Below are 18703 nucleotides of genomic sequence, written 5' to 3'. Positions count from 1 at the left end.
GCACCGGGGAAAACACTTCCGGGTCCAAACCCGTCATTTCCGGTTGATAACCACAGTAATGGCTGCGTGACGGAACGGCGAAACTCTGAGCCACGTTTTTGTGAAAGATGTGTTGTTAGTCTTTGGTCGTTGTCTCGGTCTAACTAACGCTATCAAATATATGATTAACTTTTTAAAGTGATCCGGTCTGGAAAGTCACAGTAGGATTAACGTTTCCTCGGTAAGTCGAGGTGAACCCGCCAAAAGCTTCTGCTGTGCGGTGAGGAAGTGACCATTTTGTCCTGCGTGATTTCGGAGCACGGCGGTTCGTCGGTTTAAGGCAGAATGAGCGGTGGGTTTAACTTCGGCCAGCCCTCCGGCGGCTTCACCTTCGGAGTCCAAAAGACAACAGCCCCGACAGCCGGGACTGGCTTCGGGCTGAGCAGCTCCACCCCTGCAGCCTCCGGAGGGGGCTTCACCTTCGGCACTTTAGCCCAGCCCAACGCCAACTCCACCGGCACTTTCAGTTTCGGTACCCCGGCGAAGAGCACCGCCGCCGGGGGAGGTTTCTCCTTCGGGACGTCCACCAACCAGTTCGGGCTGGGCACGACTCCTCAGACCACAGCGGCGGCGGCGGCGGCGGCGGCGGCCGGCCTGACTTTGGGCTCCACGGCAGCTCCAGCTCCAGCTCCAGCTGCGGCGTCAGGGTTCACCTTGGGCGGGGCTCTGTCCGCACAGACCACCGCCGCCGCCCCTGCAGGTGGGGGCTTCACCTTCGGCACCGCAGCTCAAACTCAGCCTCAGCCCCAACTTGCTTCAGCACCAACAGCTGCACCACCAGCAGCTGCAGCTGCTGCAACTGCTGCACCACCAGGAGCAACGACAACATCCAGCGGGCTCTCATTTGGAGGCTTCAGCTTTGGAGCTACAAAAGTTCAAGTGAACACAACTGCAGCCTCTACTGCCCCCACGGGAGGCTTCAGCTTTGGCACCAGTGCTCCCACCACCCTCACCCTGGGAACCCAGCCCCAGCCAGCCCCCACTGCTGCAGCCACAACTAATCAGGGTGGAGGATTTGCCTTTGGGATTAAGCCTTCATCAACCCCAGCTCCTCCTGTATCGACCCAGCCTGCCCCAGCCCCAGCTATGGCTACAGCTACTCTCTTTGCTATGCCAATCACCTCTTCTGTCCCTGCTGCTGCTGCTGCTGCTGCTGCTGCTGCTGTGACAGGTACAGGCTTTACTTTGGGTGCAGCTCCAGCAGCGAGTACTGCCCCTGCAGCAACAACCGCAGCAGGTGCCGGTGCTCAGTCCTTTATGCTTAAACCTCTGGGGACAGCTACTGCCACGTCCACCTCTGCCCCTGCTTCTACCACCACAGCTGCAGCTACAACAGGTGCCTCTACGGGCTTCACGTTGGGACTCAAACCTGTGTCCGTCACAGGTACCACAGCAACTGCCACAGCAACGACAATCCCTGCAACCACAGCTCCTCCGGTCATGACCTATGCCCAGCTAGAGGGTCTCATTAATAAGTGGAGCCTTGAGCTCGAAGACCAGGAGAGACATTTCTTACAGCAGGCAACTCAGGTGAACGCCTGGGACCGGATGCTGGTAGAGAACGGAGAGAAGATAACATCCCTGCATAAGGAGATGGAGAAGGTGAAGCTGGATCAGAGGAGGCTGAACCAAGAACTGGATTTCATTCTTTCCCAACAAAAGGAGCTGGAGGACTTACTGTGCCCGCTGGAGGAGTCAGTCAAAGAGCAGAGCGGGACCATTTACATGCAGAACGCAGATGAAGAGCGAGAAAGAACGTACAAGCTGGCAGAGAACGTGGATGCACAGCTGAAGAGGATGTCTCAAGACCTGAAGGAGATCATTGAGCACCTCAACACATCCAGCGGCCCAGCGGACACCAGTGATCCAGTAAGACAAACCTTAAGATAAACTTGACTCATGTTTTGTTGCTTTGATATTTGTGGTTTCAAAATCAATCACCGTGTGCTTTTCTTTTGCCTTTCTTAGCTCCAGCAGATCTGTAAAATTCTCAATGCCCACATGGATTCGCTTCAGTGGATCGATCAGAACTCGGTCCTTCTGCAGAGACGAGTGGAGGAAGTGTCCAAACTGTGTGACAACCAGCGCAAGGAGCAGGAGAAAACCTTTCGTTTGACGTTTGACTGATCTGAAATGAGTATGTCGGCCTTAATGTTGATATTGTACTAATTTTTCGATTGTCATAAGTTGTGATACTCTTTGCGGTATCAACATGCTTTGAATTTACATAGATTTCAAATCCTGGTAAACTGCTTTTCTCTCAGCTATTTGGAGCCTTGGTTGCATAAAGATCAATATTTTCAATGCAATAGTTTTTATACAAAATAGTACAAATGGTCGTTTCTTCCCATGTAAAGGCTTTGCTTGTTCTAAATGATTAAAGAACCCTTTGAATTAAGGCTTGAATTCACTAATTGGGCAATTTTTATTGTTTCTTATTTAAAAAAAAAAAAGCTTCAGGTCCAGCTTTATGGTTACGAAAAAACTAAATTTGGTTTTGACAGTTAGTGTAACAAAACAATTTGAAACTCAAAAGTTAAGCTTAATTCATTGATTGTAAAAATAGACACAGTGCTGTTTTGGTATCTGATACAGCGGCAGTCTGTTTTTAAGCATTTTATTATCCTTGACAAGGTCAAATAAGACAGATTTTGTTTTAAATCCATACAACAAACAAAGTTTTCATTTGGACTTCCCAAATGGAACAAAAACATCTCAGTGATTATCTACAATACAGTGAATGCTACCTGAATGTCACAGTAGTGAGAGGATGTGATGTGGAAAAAAAAAAACAGCCTGCACTTGCACGTCTGAGTCTTTTGTTTGCTCTTCATTATTGTGACATGATATTGTACCTAAATTCTACAGAGGATAGAAGTACTTGTTTTGGCAAGTACTGAAACTACACCAAAGAAAGTAAAAATGTATACATGTACATTCATCTTACACTGAACCAGCTGTACCTTCCTTGCATTTAGTTTAATACAGTACAGCTCAAACACAGCAGTAAACTTTGCCCATCATGGTTAGCTTCCAAGCAAACAGACTCAAATGTCTGACATGACTTTTTTTTCTTTTCTTTTTTTTTTTATAAATCAAAAAATAAATATACAGTGTGTGTCAAGTATTTAAATATGTACACAACTTACAAAACAGGTCATGATCTATACAGTGTAAAAAATTCAAAGACATAAAATCTGCCAGTTTTGAGTAAAAAAAAAAAAAAAAGAGAAATAATCACAAAGCGTATTTGTGTCTCAGCACTGAAAGAGAAACAGGTCTGCCCAACGCTGCAAAAATCATTCAACCATAAAAATGAGTCACGAGTAGCTTTCGTTGTTGATCCAAGTGGTCATCCACAGCTTCTTTTCAAAAGGATCAAGCTTGACTTTTCCATCCTGACACTCAGGAGCTTCCTTTCTAATGCGCACTGCATGGTAACGAGGGACGCTGCTGTCTTGTTTGGAGCGTTTGAAGAACCCACACTGAGAGGACAGATTTCAAAAACACAACATGGTAAAAGACTAATGAGTGTCAGAGATGTGTATGCAGACTGCAAAGAAGAGAGGAGCATTGCAAGAACGTTAAGCATGCTTTATGGTTTTTAACCGGGCATCTAAAAACAGCCAAGCAGCAGCAGCCATGTCAGCAAAAGCACCTGCAAAGCACAATAACGAACGATGCGTTTTAGAAGGTAATAAAAGAGCCTGCTGGCAAGACGACACATTCATTTCTTTACAAAATTCAGAGACACATATTGTAACAAATCTCCGAGACATTTGGATGAAGTATGTTTTTAATGGTCTGTCCAGAACTGTATCCATTTTTCATGTTAAACTTAAGATTTAAGAGTGTAATAACGAAATCAGATAACCTGTAAAGTCAGGTTTGTACAGTATGTGTCTGATTGAATTTTTTTCGCATTTGGCTTGAAAGCGAGGTCATTAGTGACAGCAGTAATCACACTCCATGCTGACAGCTTGTTTTTACCCCTTTTCAGAGTGTAAATCAGGCCTCAGCAGAGAGTTTGTCTTTGTCAGAGGGCTGAACATGGATCTCTGCCTTGTGATATGCAGCATCATATTGGTCTTTTTTTGCTCTCTTGAAGAAACCACACTGGGAGGGGAGGAAGGGTGATGAATGGTTAAGAGATAAACAGAAACAGAAGTCGATGGCTAATATGATTTCTTCAGGCCGAACAACAGAGTAAATTAATTTGAGGGAAATTATCTGGAGAGTTCAGTGTTGCTCACGCATAACTGGACAGTAACCAGCTGTTTGCTATTTGGGTTTTTTTTGTTTTGTTTTTTTTTTTTCACAGATTTTCTTACCAGTCACAGAATACAACTTCACTGACCTGATTGTCAAATACTTTACCAAACACGTGACGTGATGACATTGTGTCCTCGTACTCACCTTCCAGAGCAGAAACACCAGCAAAGCCAGAATCAGGATTCCTGCGAGAACAGCCACCAGTATGATCCACCAGGGAGCTCCTCCGTTCTGAGCTACTGTGCTCTGCGGGGAAACTGCCACTGTCAGCTGCAACGAAACACCAAGCCGAGAGCCAGGTTAGGACGAAGGCAGCAAATCCTTAAGAACTAGGGGTAGCTGGTGGTCGACTTACATCAGTGTCAGGAGTAGTCAGGATAATGTTTTCAGCCTGATCTTGAAGCATGAGAAAGGCTTTGAAAACTATGAATAAAGTTGACACAGACGAGTAATCCTGTGTAAAAAGAGAACTGTCTGCTCAGTTAAGACATTCAGACCAAATCAGGAGGTCCGTTATCAAAAAACACTGATGGGACAAATTCAAACACAACATGTCACCTCAATAAAGGTTGAGTTCCACAGACGGGACCTCAGCTCGATGGTTGTACCATCCAGGCCCTGCAGGGGACACCTGAGCAACACACATTCGAGCCCACTCTCACACGTCTAAGAAGGAAAAGTTGTGTCATTCATCAAATATACACTTTTGTAATGACAATGAGGATATGTCCATGCAAAGACTCACCAAAACTTTTTTTTTTTTTTCTGTCAGAGAAGCCTTTTTTCTACCCGTTTTTCTCTCTTTTCTCTCAATTTCTCGTTTTGTCCGAGACACAGTGGACTCCTGAAAAGGCATCGACATTAATGAGGCAGAATCACACAGAAAGATCGCTGTAACGCGGACAAGTTTTACTTTAAGAACATTAGATTAAAAGTGGAAAAGTCCCACCTGGATGTGCTTCAGAGGGCCGATCTCAGACTCAGGAGAGCAGTGGATGTCCTCCTGTCCTGTAGCAGTGACCTTCACCAGGTACAACAGCCATTTGCCATTTTTGTTGAATTTTGGCCACTGAATTTTTAGTGAGGCCTTAATGGGAGGCTTCAAAGTCTTCCATAAGTTGTGTATCTGCAGGAAATATCAATAACAAATATCAAATTTTATTTTAGCAACGCTTTAATAATAATAATAATATACAGAAGCAGATCAGATTAATAAGTTTACTCTGAATGTGTAGTTGATCAAGCTTCCGATATCTTCTTCTGTCTTCATGGCACTTTCTCCGTTCACAGCACCTCCAAAAAACACCTGATTGGGGCTGGTCTCCCTGAGGACACAAATATTTCGATTTCACATACTGTTGGAGGACTTTAGATCTACTGTACCTGCAGAAAAGCGGCAGTGTTATACACCATACTAACCCGCTGACTGATAAGGGCAATTCGATGATCACCTGAGCCTTCACTTTCAACGGGACAATGTTTTTTTGCACACTGGTCCTGAAAGAAAAAAAAAGACGATAGTACAGTACAATGCACTGATGGAGGAATTAGCAGGATTTATGAGCGGTGGCACTTCAAAGTTGTACCTTATTTCCTTACATGTACCGAACATAACACAGCTGAGCTCAGCAGCTTTACCAGTGGCGCTTACGTTTGGAGCTGCAGGTCAATGTTAATCTCCTTTGTGTTGAGAGGCATATCCACACTGCTCAGGATGATGTAGAATTTGGTCTTTCGGAAAAAAAGAAAAAAAAATAGATACATTTTTAACAATCTAAAATGAATGTATGGATGGATATGAAAATGTGAGAGGTTTGTACCTCTGAGTCTCTCTTGAAAGGATTTCCTAGCTCACAGTCGGCCTGAGAGCCATTCTGGTTGGCAGTGCAGGTTGGCTTTTCCAACTAGAAAGAACGAAAAAATAAATAAATAAATGTATGATTCTGATTCTGTTATTTAACTACGAATGACAAATGATGTGGAAATTGGAAAGTAATATAATAGTCACAGCAAAAATGTGAATTTTCTACTTGTCTAAAGTGAGAGCTAAGTGATAGACCCATGTTGTGTTTGTAAATCCCACAGGAGGAGAAGCTCTGGTGGGTTTCCCTCCTGCCTGCTGCATGTTATGATATTGGAGCCTTCAGTGGTGTCAGAAGGCCTTGAATGTGCAACAACAACTGTCTCTGTGTGTTGGAGTGTACTCCTCTGGGTTTGTTAGAGACAGCCAAAGATTTGGAATGACATATGTTGTAGTCAGGTAGTTTGTGATTTAACTTTACTTAAACACTCGGTTCTGTGGTTTGTTCCACAAACAACCACCTTCCTGTGGTTGTGTGTACAGTGTGTACAGTACAGTGTTCACAGCACATGTGAACACATGTGAACACTGTGCTGGAAGTGAGCGACTGACCTTTGGTTGATGTGAGCGGACTCCAGAATATGACAGTGAATCGGGGAAAGTCCCCACCAGCTTTGCCTCATAAGCATCATCTCCATTCATGTTGTTCACCGTCACCTGCAGAGCCAAGTCCTTCCTCTCATAGTTCAGATGAAATACAGGAATGTTGTTTTTGCTGCAGACACACAAAAATGATGTTGTTTTGATGCATTCAAAATGGCTTTTGAATTCAGCTTGAGCAACACTGGAATTATTGTTTCTGTCCACGGTCAGTAATAGACCATCTACTTCCAGCTCTGTTTTGTATGTTTCGTCTGTGAGTTTAGTGATATGTTACACTGTCAGCATGTCTATTTGCTGGCTTATTAGAACTTCTGTTAACACATGACAAACAACACAAGGAGCTGGGTGTTGACTTACATGGGTACTGGGGAATGTACGTTGTTCTGTCTGTAGTATAATTTGTATTCCATCTTCAGGTTACTCCGACATACGTGATCACTTCCACATCCTTCTTTTACAAAGTTGACCTGCAAGACATCCATAAACAATCGTTATTCCACTTGAAAACATTTTTCATTAACCTAATTACAAATGCAGCCTGCATGTTTACCTCAAGGACCTCTTTGTTTGTTTGAGAGGAGTCTAATATAGGCATTAGCTGAGGGAGACCACTCCTTGTCCTCTGTCTCTTCGTACCCAAAATGTCAGCAGATACCTCAAAGGGGATGCTGTGCATCTTGTCCTTAATATTGTCCTGTGGACATCAGAAAGAGCTGCTGGATTATGGGACATTATAGTGTGTTTCGTTACCATAAGAACTTCAAAACAAACAAAAACAAAAAAAAACCAAAAAAAAATCAAACAAATAGTACCTGTGTTGAACTGAGAACAACGAAAATAGTATATTTTGCATTTTTCTCTAAAGTTACTATACTTTCAAGGAATCTTTAATTTTACTGAAGCAATTACTGCCAAACTGTATATGGGAGTGACAAAAGTTTGAATTTTACAAGCACCAGGATATTTGCTGAGTCTGCTAATGTATTTTAATGTTGATATTGTACCTTAAGAATGGCTTTTATCTTGGCGCATGCTTCTTGTTTTTGTCCACGGAGGTCTATGGTGCCGTTGAAATGGTAATCTGTATCTGCGTGCGATTTGTTCAGAAACGCCACTCTGGACTGCAGCCCCTGTTTCCGGCGAGCTCCATCTGCCTCGACACAATAGCTGAGAGCTGCAATGTCGAGAAAAAGATTGTGTTAGAAAGATGGAACAATCTGGTATCAGGGAAAATGGAAATCAATTAATAATAATTTACTGACTTATTCTTGGGCTGTAAGAAGCAGGATATGCTGTGTAGGTGAAGCAGGCGTCCACAGTCAGGCTATAGATGAGAAATATATTCTTTAACAGCTGACCCAGAACATATTATGACTGAGTTCTCTTTAAATATAAAAATATTAGAACACTTACCAAATGCTGTTACCGCAAGTTTTGATGGAAATGTCGATTTCCTGTGGAGATATTTTGACATCTCTCCTGATGCTAATGACCGGCCGTGCCCTGAAGGAAAAGTTATCAAGTAACGTTATGATAGAAACCAGTGGGGTTGAATTTTACTTACAACATATGAGGAAATAATAACCTGTAAATCAGAGCTGTGTCTGACAGCGAGCCGACAGCCAGGTCTGGATAGGAATTCATATCCAGGTCCATGTGTCCTGCCAGGGAATAACCGAAGAATCGGAGGTTGTGATCTTTTCCTGACAGGATCTGTTAAAAAAGAGAAAAGTATATGCTTAACAAGGAATGACAAGTAAAAAAGGGAGAAATAACACAAAATGAACATTTTTTGCTCTTTCATATCAAGACCTACAACAATTTGTACACATTTAACCTCCTAGCACTTCAGCTTCACAGTGCAGAGTCCACACTGTGACACAAGATATAATTTACTGATCATCAAAGATAGAAGCTTCTTTGCTTGCACAAGAAAATGACTGCAGAGATCAATGACTTGTGACCATCTGAAAAACTTTAAAAGGCCGACCTGTGCAGGATTGGTATTGATCCCTTTTACAGAGCCGTGATAAATGTAGACTTTTCCTGCCCCATTGTCATCATGAGGAGCTCCAACAGCAATGTCTGAATGAGAGAGGAATCATTTAGTATAACGTGAGGGCCACTGAGAGAGCCAAATGACCTAAAAAAATGATGGCTGATTTACCCTCAAACGAGTCTTGATTGATGTCTCCAATGTTCTCCACTGCCAACCCAAACATGGAGTCTTTGGTCCCGTTCAGGCGGACAGGAGTGATCTTCTCCCACCTCCCTGCCTCGTTGATGTAGACGTAAACAGCCCCGCCAATGTCTCTGTCCTTCATGTAGAACTGAGGGGCTCCTACAACTATGTCCTGCCAGCTAGATCAAAGGGAGGTACATATTCACGAGCATCATACACAAAGTAGAACAGATGAGGAAACAGATGAGGAAAAGTACACTAATGTATTATACAGTTAGAGAATATTGTAATAGAGCAACATTAAAAGGAAGTTTAGTGCTCTCAGGACTGCATAAGGTTTTTTGTGTCTATCAATCCTTCCTCGTTCTTTTTCTGGTATAATGTTCATAATCAGCGCAATGAAATGCTGCGTATGCAGATTAAAAGGTGAGAGACGTGTTACTCACCCATCACCATTCAGGTCAACGACAGCCACATCGTATCCGAAGGAGGATCCCAGTCCTGGTCCTTGCAGAGTGTGCTCCACAGACAGTTTGGAAGAGGTTTCGCTCCCTCTCCTCAGCAGCACCACGGCTCCACTGTGATTAGCTCTGGGTGCTCCGGCCACCACCGTGAGGCCACGCTGCCTGCTGATGCTGTGTCCCGAATCAAGGGAAAATCCTAAAGTGGGACACATGAATGGGTCACAAATATCGTATTTATCTTACAGTTTTCTCCCTATTATTCACCAAGTTTGGCTGGAGTTTCGATAGCCACATGTGTCGGCAGACAGAGTTAGTATGGACGGCCATTTCTTTTTAGAAGCCTCAGGAAGTCAGTTTAACTCGTGTAGAGAGTCACAGTATCGCCCCATCCCCGTGCAGGTGTCCCGATTAAACAGCAGGAGTCGCTAGTGCAGCAACAAGAGAACAATGTAGCCCCATCTCAAACTCACACAGGCAATCCTCCCTTTTGTGTCCTCCTCATCTGTAGCAGTTAACCAACTAATAAACTGAGTAAGCTAAATCATATAACATTTTTTGAAAAACATTATTAAATGCATCTGCCCTTTCATACAGGTTTGTTCATCCATTTCTGTCGTGCAACAAAAAAATAAAAATAAAAATAATAGTAAGACTTGCCCAAACTTACTCATAGAAGGCATTAAGCTTCTCTGCCATTTGAAGCTGTTCCATATTTTTGATTTGGCTGACAAATTTGATTAATTGTTATCAATACCAATCAAATATTTTCACATGTGTTAACAATACTAGATCAGTTTCATGAAGAACTCCTGCTGCTCATCTGCTCCCACATGAATCAAATTTATTTTTCGCAGCAGACTTGGCAGCACAAATACAGGTTCACAACAACATTACTGATGGATTTTGTCGCAACAGATTATTAGCTACAACAGAGTCTGAGAAATCTGTGTCTGTTTTAATATTTTCAGTTGTGGTACCCAGAAATGGTTTTGTGAGTAGTTCCTCACCGAGGTAGCTGTTGGCAGGAACAGGCACCAGATCAGGATTCAACACATGCTCATCTCCAACTTCATATGGGCCATCGTCATACACTCCCATCTCCAGCAAAGTGTTGTTCTTCTGCTCCACTCGCACAATGCCTGCAGAGGAGAGCGAGCAATGACGGAGATGTTGATGAAAAAGAGAAAAAAAAAAGAAATAAAAATCATCTGAATACTTGTTTTAACAGAACAAGAAATATGAAAGCTCTGTGCATTGATGGTTAGTTAATGACCTTTCCAGTTATAGGCCCCTGGTGCTCCAAACACCACATAATGGTAGTCCTTGGTGAAGGTGGCAGCCAAACCCTGCTGACATGATCCAAACATCTCATGTCCTCTGGCTCTGCCCTCACAGAAGTTCCAGTTCCCGCCGTCCTCATCAGAGTCTGAGTTGATTGTCAGGTCCTGACTGAGCATGTAGCAGCGCCCCGTGATGTCCCAGGACTCCTGAGGGGTGTTCACAAACAAGCGCTTCCGATAGCGATGAGCGCACGTCTGAAACAATGAAAGCAGGGCAGTTGTTAGTTGGTATTTTAATCGTAGTTACTGGAAATGATGGTGCTCACTTTGACTTACCACAATCTTTCCCCCAGGTCCCTGGCTCTGAACCGTCACCCCCATCCACTGATTCTCCTTGTTCTCAACACGCACGTCCTCTTTCAAATTAACACAAGACAATAATATGAACAATGATATTCACTCTACATGTCTTGGTTTCTTTAATTGCTCATTTTATAGGTGAGAACATATATTGTATTTGATGTATGGATATTGGTGAGATGTCCTGAGGGACCTGGACTCCTGGATCTTTTTTTTTTTTTTTTTCACTTTTTGTCATGTCAAATAAACTAAAGTAAGGCATTTGAAATAATATTCATAGGGTGAGTAAGCAGGTAGGTATGTTGTTAGGTTTGTTTCTCACCTTCATTATCAAATTCAACGCGCTCACAATCATTGGACTGAGAGATTTCACATTTATAAAGGCCTCCTGTGATGTTGGCTGTCTGTTTTCCTAAAGCTCTGGCTCTCGGAGCACCGATCAGCAGCCTGAAGGTAAAGGGAAAAACATTATAATCAAACTATTATTGTGTGAATCATTGCAGGATTAAGCGATTAAGTGCAATCAGCTTTTTGCTGTAGTCACCTGTCATCACTCTGACCAGCTACATATTCTACATTTTTGAGAGGACCTTTCAACCAGCCCCAGCGCAGCAGCTTGTTGAATTTAATACACATATGTGAAAAGATCAGCAGTGAGATTGACAGTGCTGGCACAGCAAAGGCAAGACCGCAAGTTTTCCTGTCAAGTAAAAGAACGCACCGTGACCCCTGGCTGCCTTCATGCAATACAAATATTTTTGCTACCGTTGGCAGAGGTATTCGTTTTACCTTTTACTTTCTCCATCTAAATGTCAAAGCAAAATAATGAAGTGTAATAAAGGCAATTGGAGAGGTTGACATTAAGCTTTTGTTTGTGTCCTATTAAATTACAATGAAGCTGCGTGTCATTGTTAGTAATTGTCACCAACTGTAAGAATTTAGGAAAAAAAAAAATCTCTGCCACAAAGAGGGAGCGGGTGGTGATGGTGAATGCCACTGCAAAGAGCTTATGACATGATTGTGCTCAGAGGACTATAGATGGGCAATGCCCAAACCACAGAAAAGAGTTAATATTGGCGTTGCTTTCCAGCTCTGCAGACAGCTCTTGGTGAGTAAAGGAAACAACTACACCACTGAGTAAACAGCTGGTTATAAAACAATGGCAAAACCTTCTAAATATTTTAAGGGTCCGACCTCGTTCAACTGAGGAGAAGGTCAGAGTTCAAATTTAAAACAGTTAAAAGAACGATTTTTTTTTTACAAACGACTGGCCAGGAATATCTTCAGTAGGTTAACAACATGGAATGCACTGCCACACACACACACACACACACACACTCCGGAGAGCAGACAAACTAACAAATTTGGTACTAATGAGTTCACCTGAAAGACAAATATTATCACCAAATCCAATGCACTTCAGTATGTGGTTGACATAAACCTGAGCATCAAATTTCCGGTGCATGAAACTTCCTGTCACTTTTTGAGACTACACTTTACAACGAGGTCACAGCTGTGCTACAGGAAAAGTAACAACATCACAATAGTCACCACACAGGAACCAAGAAAGTCAAACAAGTTACCCTTTCATCACAGTCTTCAAAATCCTTTTTTTTTTTTTTTTTTAAATCCCTGATTTGCCCGTAACTTCTTGAATGTCAATTTAAGAAGACTGACTATAATCATGAACATCTCCTTGATGAATTTTAGAGAAAGAATGATTTATATTTGACCTATAAGAAGCTGACGGTCTTCAGTGTATCTCTGAAAGAGCTTCTGTATTTTGTGATAAGAGAGAAACGATCGATGTCTATGTGACAGTAGACTACTGTCCTGGCATTCTTCAGAGTGCAAAGGGGCACTGAAGCAGACAATCTAATTTGGGGCGGGTTCAATAATGTAGTTGTTCTGTTCAACTTGACCTCACTAACCAAAGCGTCTCTCACCAAAGCCCACATTCTCACAAGCATGAACAGAAATGCGGATGTCTTTCAAGGATGACTCACAGTGGTAGCTACTGAGATGATTCAATCACTTATTTCAAGACTTCATCACACATATGAACCACAGGCGAAACAGTCTCTTGGGAACTCTCTTGGGTTTTCAGGATTTCATGCTATAAAATTTGTGAATATCTGAAACTTCCATCTGCAGAATAAGAAGAAAAAAAACCTGTGTTGTTTTGCTCAACTGCTCTTTTTGTGAATTCTCATTGATAAATCATCATCATCTTTACTGCATCAATGACAAAAAGGAACAACTAGCATTGTGTTTGTGCCAAGGACCAAAATTATTTAGGTTATAGCAGAGACATTTATTTTTTACAGAATGATTATCACATGGCTTTGGGCATCACTTCAAATAAACAAAGCTGGGAGCAGCTCACATTTGCAACCTTTTACACACTGAAACTCATGCAAGCATTTAGAGAAAGAGGAACTGAAATTGATAATATTTCCTGTCTGCTGTGGCTATAAACTGAGGTTATACACCATAGACAGGTCTTCAAGACAGCAACAGACAAGCAGTTCCATTAAACAAATAAATCTACTAATCTTGGTGGCAAGTGAAATCATCAAGATTGAATAATTAAATTTGATATATGACCATCTATTCTTGACACTTAGTATGAGTGCCAGAACTTCTAATATGAGATTTTTGTTCAGTGTAATTTTCCCTTTTAGATTATTTATTTCATTCTTTTTTAAGGCCGAGAAATGACAAATAATGGGCCACACAAAGTAGCAAATGTGAAGTGACCAGCATGGTTTAGTAAAGGAATTTTCTCAAAGGGCTTAAAGGAAATCCTTCCCACCCTTTTCTCTTCCCATGACTCTGCAGCTCCTTCTGTTACCCACCTATTGATCTAAGGGACAGACCCGTGCCTCATTATGTGCAAACCAAGGAATCTCCTGGGGAGGTCTGATGCAGAACCAAACTGCAAACCCCGTCCTTAAACAAAGCCCAGTGAAATGCAAATATGAAGAAAAGCCTTTAAACAGTTGGCTCAATTTCTAGCTGGCTCATCTTAACATGCTTTAGGAACGGACACTAAATGTAGATGCTGCATCCATCCCCATAAAACAGGCACTATATGTAGTTCAAAATATCACCCCATGAATGTAATAATATGTTGGGTTCCAAGAGTCTGGGACGTAGACTGATGTTCCTAAACAGCGCAGTGAGATATCTTCAGCTGTAACACTCAACACAGCACAATGTGGAAAACATCACATCTACGACGCTTACAAAAGTAAGCAGAAAACCTCCGACTTAACAGCAGAGCTCCTCAAGAAAGTGACAGTTGTAGAATTTAGCATGGAACTGACATGAAACACGCCAGTCAAACAAACACATGAGCTTGTTCTTCAATCCAGAAAGGGGCTCGTGCTTATATCATTTAGATAATACATGTAATTTTTGGTTGATGCACTTAAAAACAGAACCCATTGAATGAAAGTAATTATTGCATTAAAGGTTAAAATCAGGAAGTGAAATTTAGTCAATTTGATACTTGATAAAATATTTTCTCTCCAGCAATTTGTCTTTATTAATGTGCGGCTGCCAGTAACTATAAGAACTATAAGAAATGGTGGTTTAAAAAAATACTAACGTAAAATGAAAGTTTCTGACAGGAGCCTGCAGTATATAAGGAATCAAATATTGTAACCTTATTCACATTGGATTTCATACAAGTATTGAACTGCCCAGGCAGGCAATGTGAGCCCGTGTCCCATCATGCACCATGTCTTTCACTACAGCGTAAATGGGGATTCATGGTGTGAGTTTACAGAGTGATCTCACTGATCTTTGTTAACAGATGTGGTCCAGGGCTCCACAGCTGTGCACTCAACGGTGCTGCAGCTGTTCTAACTGTTCCAGCTTACACACACACTGACACACACACTGCACACTGATTCTCTGGCCTGTAATTGGCTGGGTATAAACGGCAGAAGAAACCATCCATTTTCAGTTCAGATCAACTTTAAGTAAAGGAATACATTTTTTAAAAAGACTTCAGCTGTCTCATTCACCGGTTTAAACTGGGCTGTATTCACTTTTTTATTGTATTTTCCAAAATTGAATACACAGTAAAGTTTGACCAAAATGTTTCAAATAATGATTCACTTATGACTTTTACTCTATCGGGTTACATGTGAACAGATGGCTGTGTGTGCCCCGTTAAATGTCCTTTTTCTCTGGTTTCATTTAGAGGATGTTATATCCACATCATTGACCCAACACATTATTCCATCCAGTTGCCTCTTTGCAAGATGCCACATTATTACCAGTCTAATGCTGCAACATTGGATCCACTAATTTCTTCCACAAAACAGAAAGCAATACAAAAAGGGACAGCATGATGAGCCCATAAACAAGAATTCAAAGTTATGCTTTCAGTGAACACATTATAAGCACAATGTGGACAGAGGTGCATAAATGGTGTAAATAAAACAGCCCTTTAATCACTAGACAGTGTGCTTCCTGTGATTGTAGCAGTGGAAGTCGGAGATTTGGGTTTTAGCTCTGAAACACTGAAGGGATGAAAAACAAGTTCACATTTGACAGAGATTCATTTAATCCTTCTGGTTACTATTTCATTGAATTGATTGTTTACAAAGGACTCCATAAATCTAATCTTCCTCTCTTCACCCATAATTTACATGAATCAGATTAATGTAAGCACTGATGATGATGATGATGATGATAGAATTGTACAGCTGCCAGTGATCATCATCAAACTCATGTTCATATGAGAACAAAAGAGACAGATGCAGAGTGTGTGACGCATCACTAACCCATGATTTCATGGGCTCAGATTGCCAGAGTGGGCTTCGTGCCTCACAGCTTTAAGTTAAGCAGAGCTACTCATTTCCTACTTGTGTGTGCTCTGCTGGGCTTTCACTTGACCGGTCTGGCTAATAATCCCTGCATCACATGAGCCCTTAAAGGTGAGATCACAGAGGAGCTGGGAAGTGGCTGTTTTTTTCATAGTTTCCTCTAAATTAAAAAAATATATATATTATTTTCTAGAATTTATTCAGGTAATCACATTTGAATTGGTAAATAAAAGTACCGATGGTTGCAGCTAAATGAAAAATATGAAACGTTTAGTTTAGTGTCATCTATGACAAAGAAAAGCATGATGTAGAGGCTGAAACCAGAACTTTTCATTTTCATTTTTCTATTAAAAAACATTGTTGCTATTCCACAGTGCCCTTGCATATCCTCAGTAGCAGAAATTTGTGCAGCATCTTTGGCCAAACTGGAGCAGCTTCCAGAGGCCAGCATGTAAAGTAGGCAGGCCTTAACTTTTATTGGCTGAAAAACAAACTATCAGACCAGTGTCGCATTTCGAACCTCAGTTTGCGCAACAAATATTACATTTAGTTTAACAAAGTTCATTCCTTTACCACATGTTCAGATTGTTTGTGAAACAAAACAATCCTTGTGAATAATTTTGGAAGAAGAAAAAAAAAAAAAAAGCTTCCAACTTCTTATAACTGGTCCCTTTACGACATCATGAGCCTCCGCACAGAAGCCAAAACAGAAGTCAGATAAAATTCCACAAGTTAAGGCTAATCTGTGGGATCTTTGGGAAATCTACCAAGTCCTCTTATCAGGGCTCTCAATCCAATCTCTCTGTTTCTCAACATGCTGCTGCAGGCTCCTACATCTGCTGACCAGTATATAATGCATTAGTTCTTGCTTTCAGCCTCACCCCATCCACACACTTTGACATGCCATCCCCTCTGCTCACTTCACCCCTATTCCTTTTCGTACGGCAGGATGATCAGACATTGTTCTACACCCTGTGGGCGAGCCAGAGGAAATGGATTGCTTCAGCGAATGCCCGGTAGCATCAGGAGACATTCATGAAATGCCGCACTGACTGAGCTTTCTACAATGCAATTGCTCTTTACTTCTATTTTAGCAAAAAGTTGGAAGTCCTGGCAGCACTGGATCATTTTAGCACATGTGAGCATCTGAAAAGGCAGAAATGTATGACAGCTGAGCCCAGGATTCATTAGTCAACTGCCTATGAGCATTCACAGCATACTTCACAACTATTCTGATTATTCACTCCCTTCTCAGAGCTGCTTATGCACCCAAACGTTTACATGGCACGCCGAGAGGTCATGAATAGAAGCTTGAACCTGAGGAATAATATTCACTATCAACTGTTTCAATGTGAAATAGATGAAAAGGAATTTCTTATTGGAAATGAGGTGCAGCAGCTCCCCTGCTCTCAGTGACCTGAAAGGCACATTTGCATGACAGTTGCACTTAACAATCACTTGTTGCCCTTCAGCTGCTTCCTAGTTCATATTCAAAGTATCAAGAGGAGGCAGCAGGGTTGTATTGAAATAAGAACAAAACCCAGCAGCATCATGTAGGACATGCTGTGAGCTGAGCAGGATTTAAGGGCAGTAACTTTTACAGGTTTCCTTAAATATCCTTAAAGAGGATCGTTTGTCCGGGACAAGAAAGATATAAATTCAAGCATTAAGAAGTCACTTTAAGGACTTAAAGTTAACTTTGGTCAGTAATTGCCCTGAACCTGCTCCGTCAGGTGGCTGTAATAAGGCCAGCAGCAGTGTAAGTCAGAGAGGTGTGTCAGTGAAGGCATCACTCACATTCTCTTATCCGGGTTGAGTTGCCGATGCATGGCCAGAGAGAAGCCGAACAGACTCCCCGGCTCTCCGCTTTTCCTCATGACATGAGAGGTGTCCAGGTTGAAGGCGAGCACCGGAGCGGGCTGCAGGAAGTAAAGCTGGAGTAAAAGAGCCGTGCAGACGGAGGACTGCGGTCCGTGGAGCGGCATGGCTGCAGGATCCGGACTGAGGATCCGACACACTCAGCAGACACACCGAAATGACACACCGCCGGTTTGTTCAGCAGATCCAGGCTGCTGCTCCACAGCGCCCCCTCCGGCCACCTGTGACGGGCTCAGGGTGCAGCCTGCAGGTAAACACCTCCACTGACGCATTGGACAGGTTTGTCTCAAATTCAATATATTCATCTATATTCTTAATGTTCCGGAGACAGCTGAAGGCTCTCATCTGTGATGAACTGAGAATTTCATCCCATACAGGTGAAAATGATCCCGACCGAAAACAGCCAGAGCCAGCCTTAAATCACAAACAATAATGACACAAAACGATACTCTGCAATCTCTATTTAAATCTTGAGTATCTTTTTGAATTATACCAATGTAACAGTAATACTATTTTTCCTTCATTAGTGTATGAACACAGCTCTGTGAATAACAGCAAGAAAAACTAATGGAAAACTCAAGTGCACACTAAAACAGCAGTTTAGCTGGGTAAGACCAGCATCCAGTCAGCTGGACAAATACTGTGGACCTCCCAAATTCAGACAGCTAGAAAACAAGCTGCTGTACGCCACTGAAAGGCTGCGAGATCTTTGAAAGGTTTGAAGGATCTCTTATGAAATCCTGAGGTTTTATCTGATTTATGTTTAAAATAAGGAAAAAATGATTGATTGCTGGCAATAATCAGGTATTGAGGATGATCATTCATCCATAAAAGTTGGAATAAAACATTCATGTACACTTCATTAAGAACACCTGCTGAAGATGTACTTTCATAAATAATAAATCTCCACACTGAGGAGAGAT

At 42.0% G+C, this 18703-nt stretch overlaps 2 protein-coding genes across 2 annotated transcripts; one reads left to right on the top strand and one right to left on the bottom strand.

Annotated features, from left to right (window-relative positions):
* Window positions 1-37: 37 nt before the first annotated feature.
* Window positions 38-2471, top strand: nup62l (nucleoporin 62 like). The gene is made up of 2 exons (XM_029530192.1): window positions 38-1908; window positions 2008-2471. Exons 1-2 carry the CDS (start codon window positions 325-327, stop codon window positions 2164-2166), a joined length of 1743 nt encoding a protein of 580 aa, XP_029386052.1. The 5' UTR covers window positions 38-324; the 3' UTR covers window positions 2167-2471.
* Window positions 2472-3387: 916 nt separating this feature from the next.
* Window positions 3388-17947, bottom strand: itga6a (integrin, alpha 6a). Its single transcript, XM_029530190.1, has 26 exons — window positions 17700-17947; window positions 11384-11508; window positions 11038-11117; window positions 10695-10956; window positions 10429-10560; window positions 9404-9617; window positions 8943-9136; window positions 8766-8860; window positions 8361-8488; window positions 8189-8278; window positions 8038-8099; window positions 7780-7949; window positions 7326-7469; window positions 7133-7242; window positions 6725-6887; window positions 6132-6215; window positions 5963-6042; window positions 5731-5808; window positions 5534-5636; window positions 5261-5437; window positions 5057-5155; window positions 4870-4977; window positions 4667-4765; window positions 4456-4581; window positions 4030-4155; window positions 3388-3524 (listed from the first exon to the last, which is right to left on the bottom strand). Exons 1-25 carry the CDS (start codon window positions 17885-17887, stop codon window positions 4048-4050), a joined length of 3219 nt encoding a protein of 1072 aa, XP_029386050.1. The 5' UTR covers window positions 17888-17947; the 3' UTR covers window positions 3388-3524; window positions 4030-4047.
* Between the last annotated feature and the right edge of the window lie 756 nt (window positions 17948-18703).

Source organism: Echeneis naucrates, chromosome 21 (genome assembly GCF_900963305.1).
Source record: "Echeneis naucrates chromosome 21, fEcheNa1.1, whole genome shotgun sequence".
NCBI lineage: Eukaryota > Metazoa > Chordata > Actinopteri > Carangiformes > Echeneidae > Echeneis > Echeneis naucrates.
The sequence above is the reverse complement of the archived record's forward strand: the minus strand, read 5'-3'. Positions and strand labels throughout refer to the sequence as shown.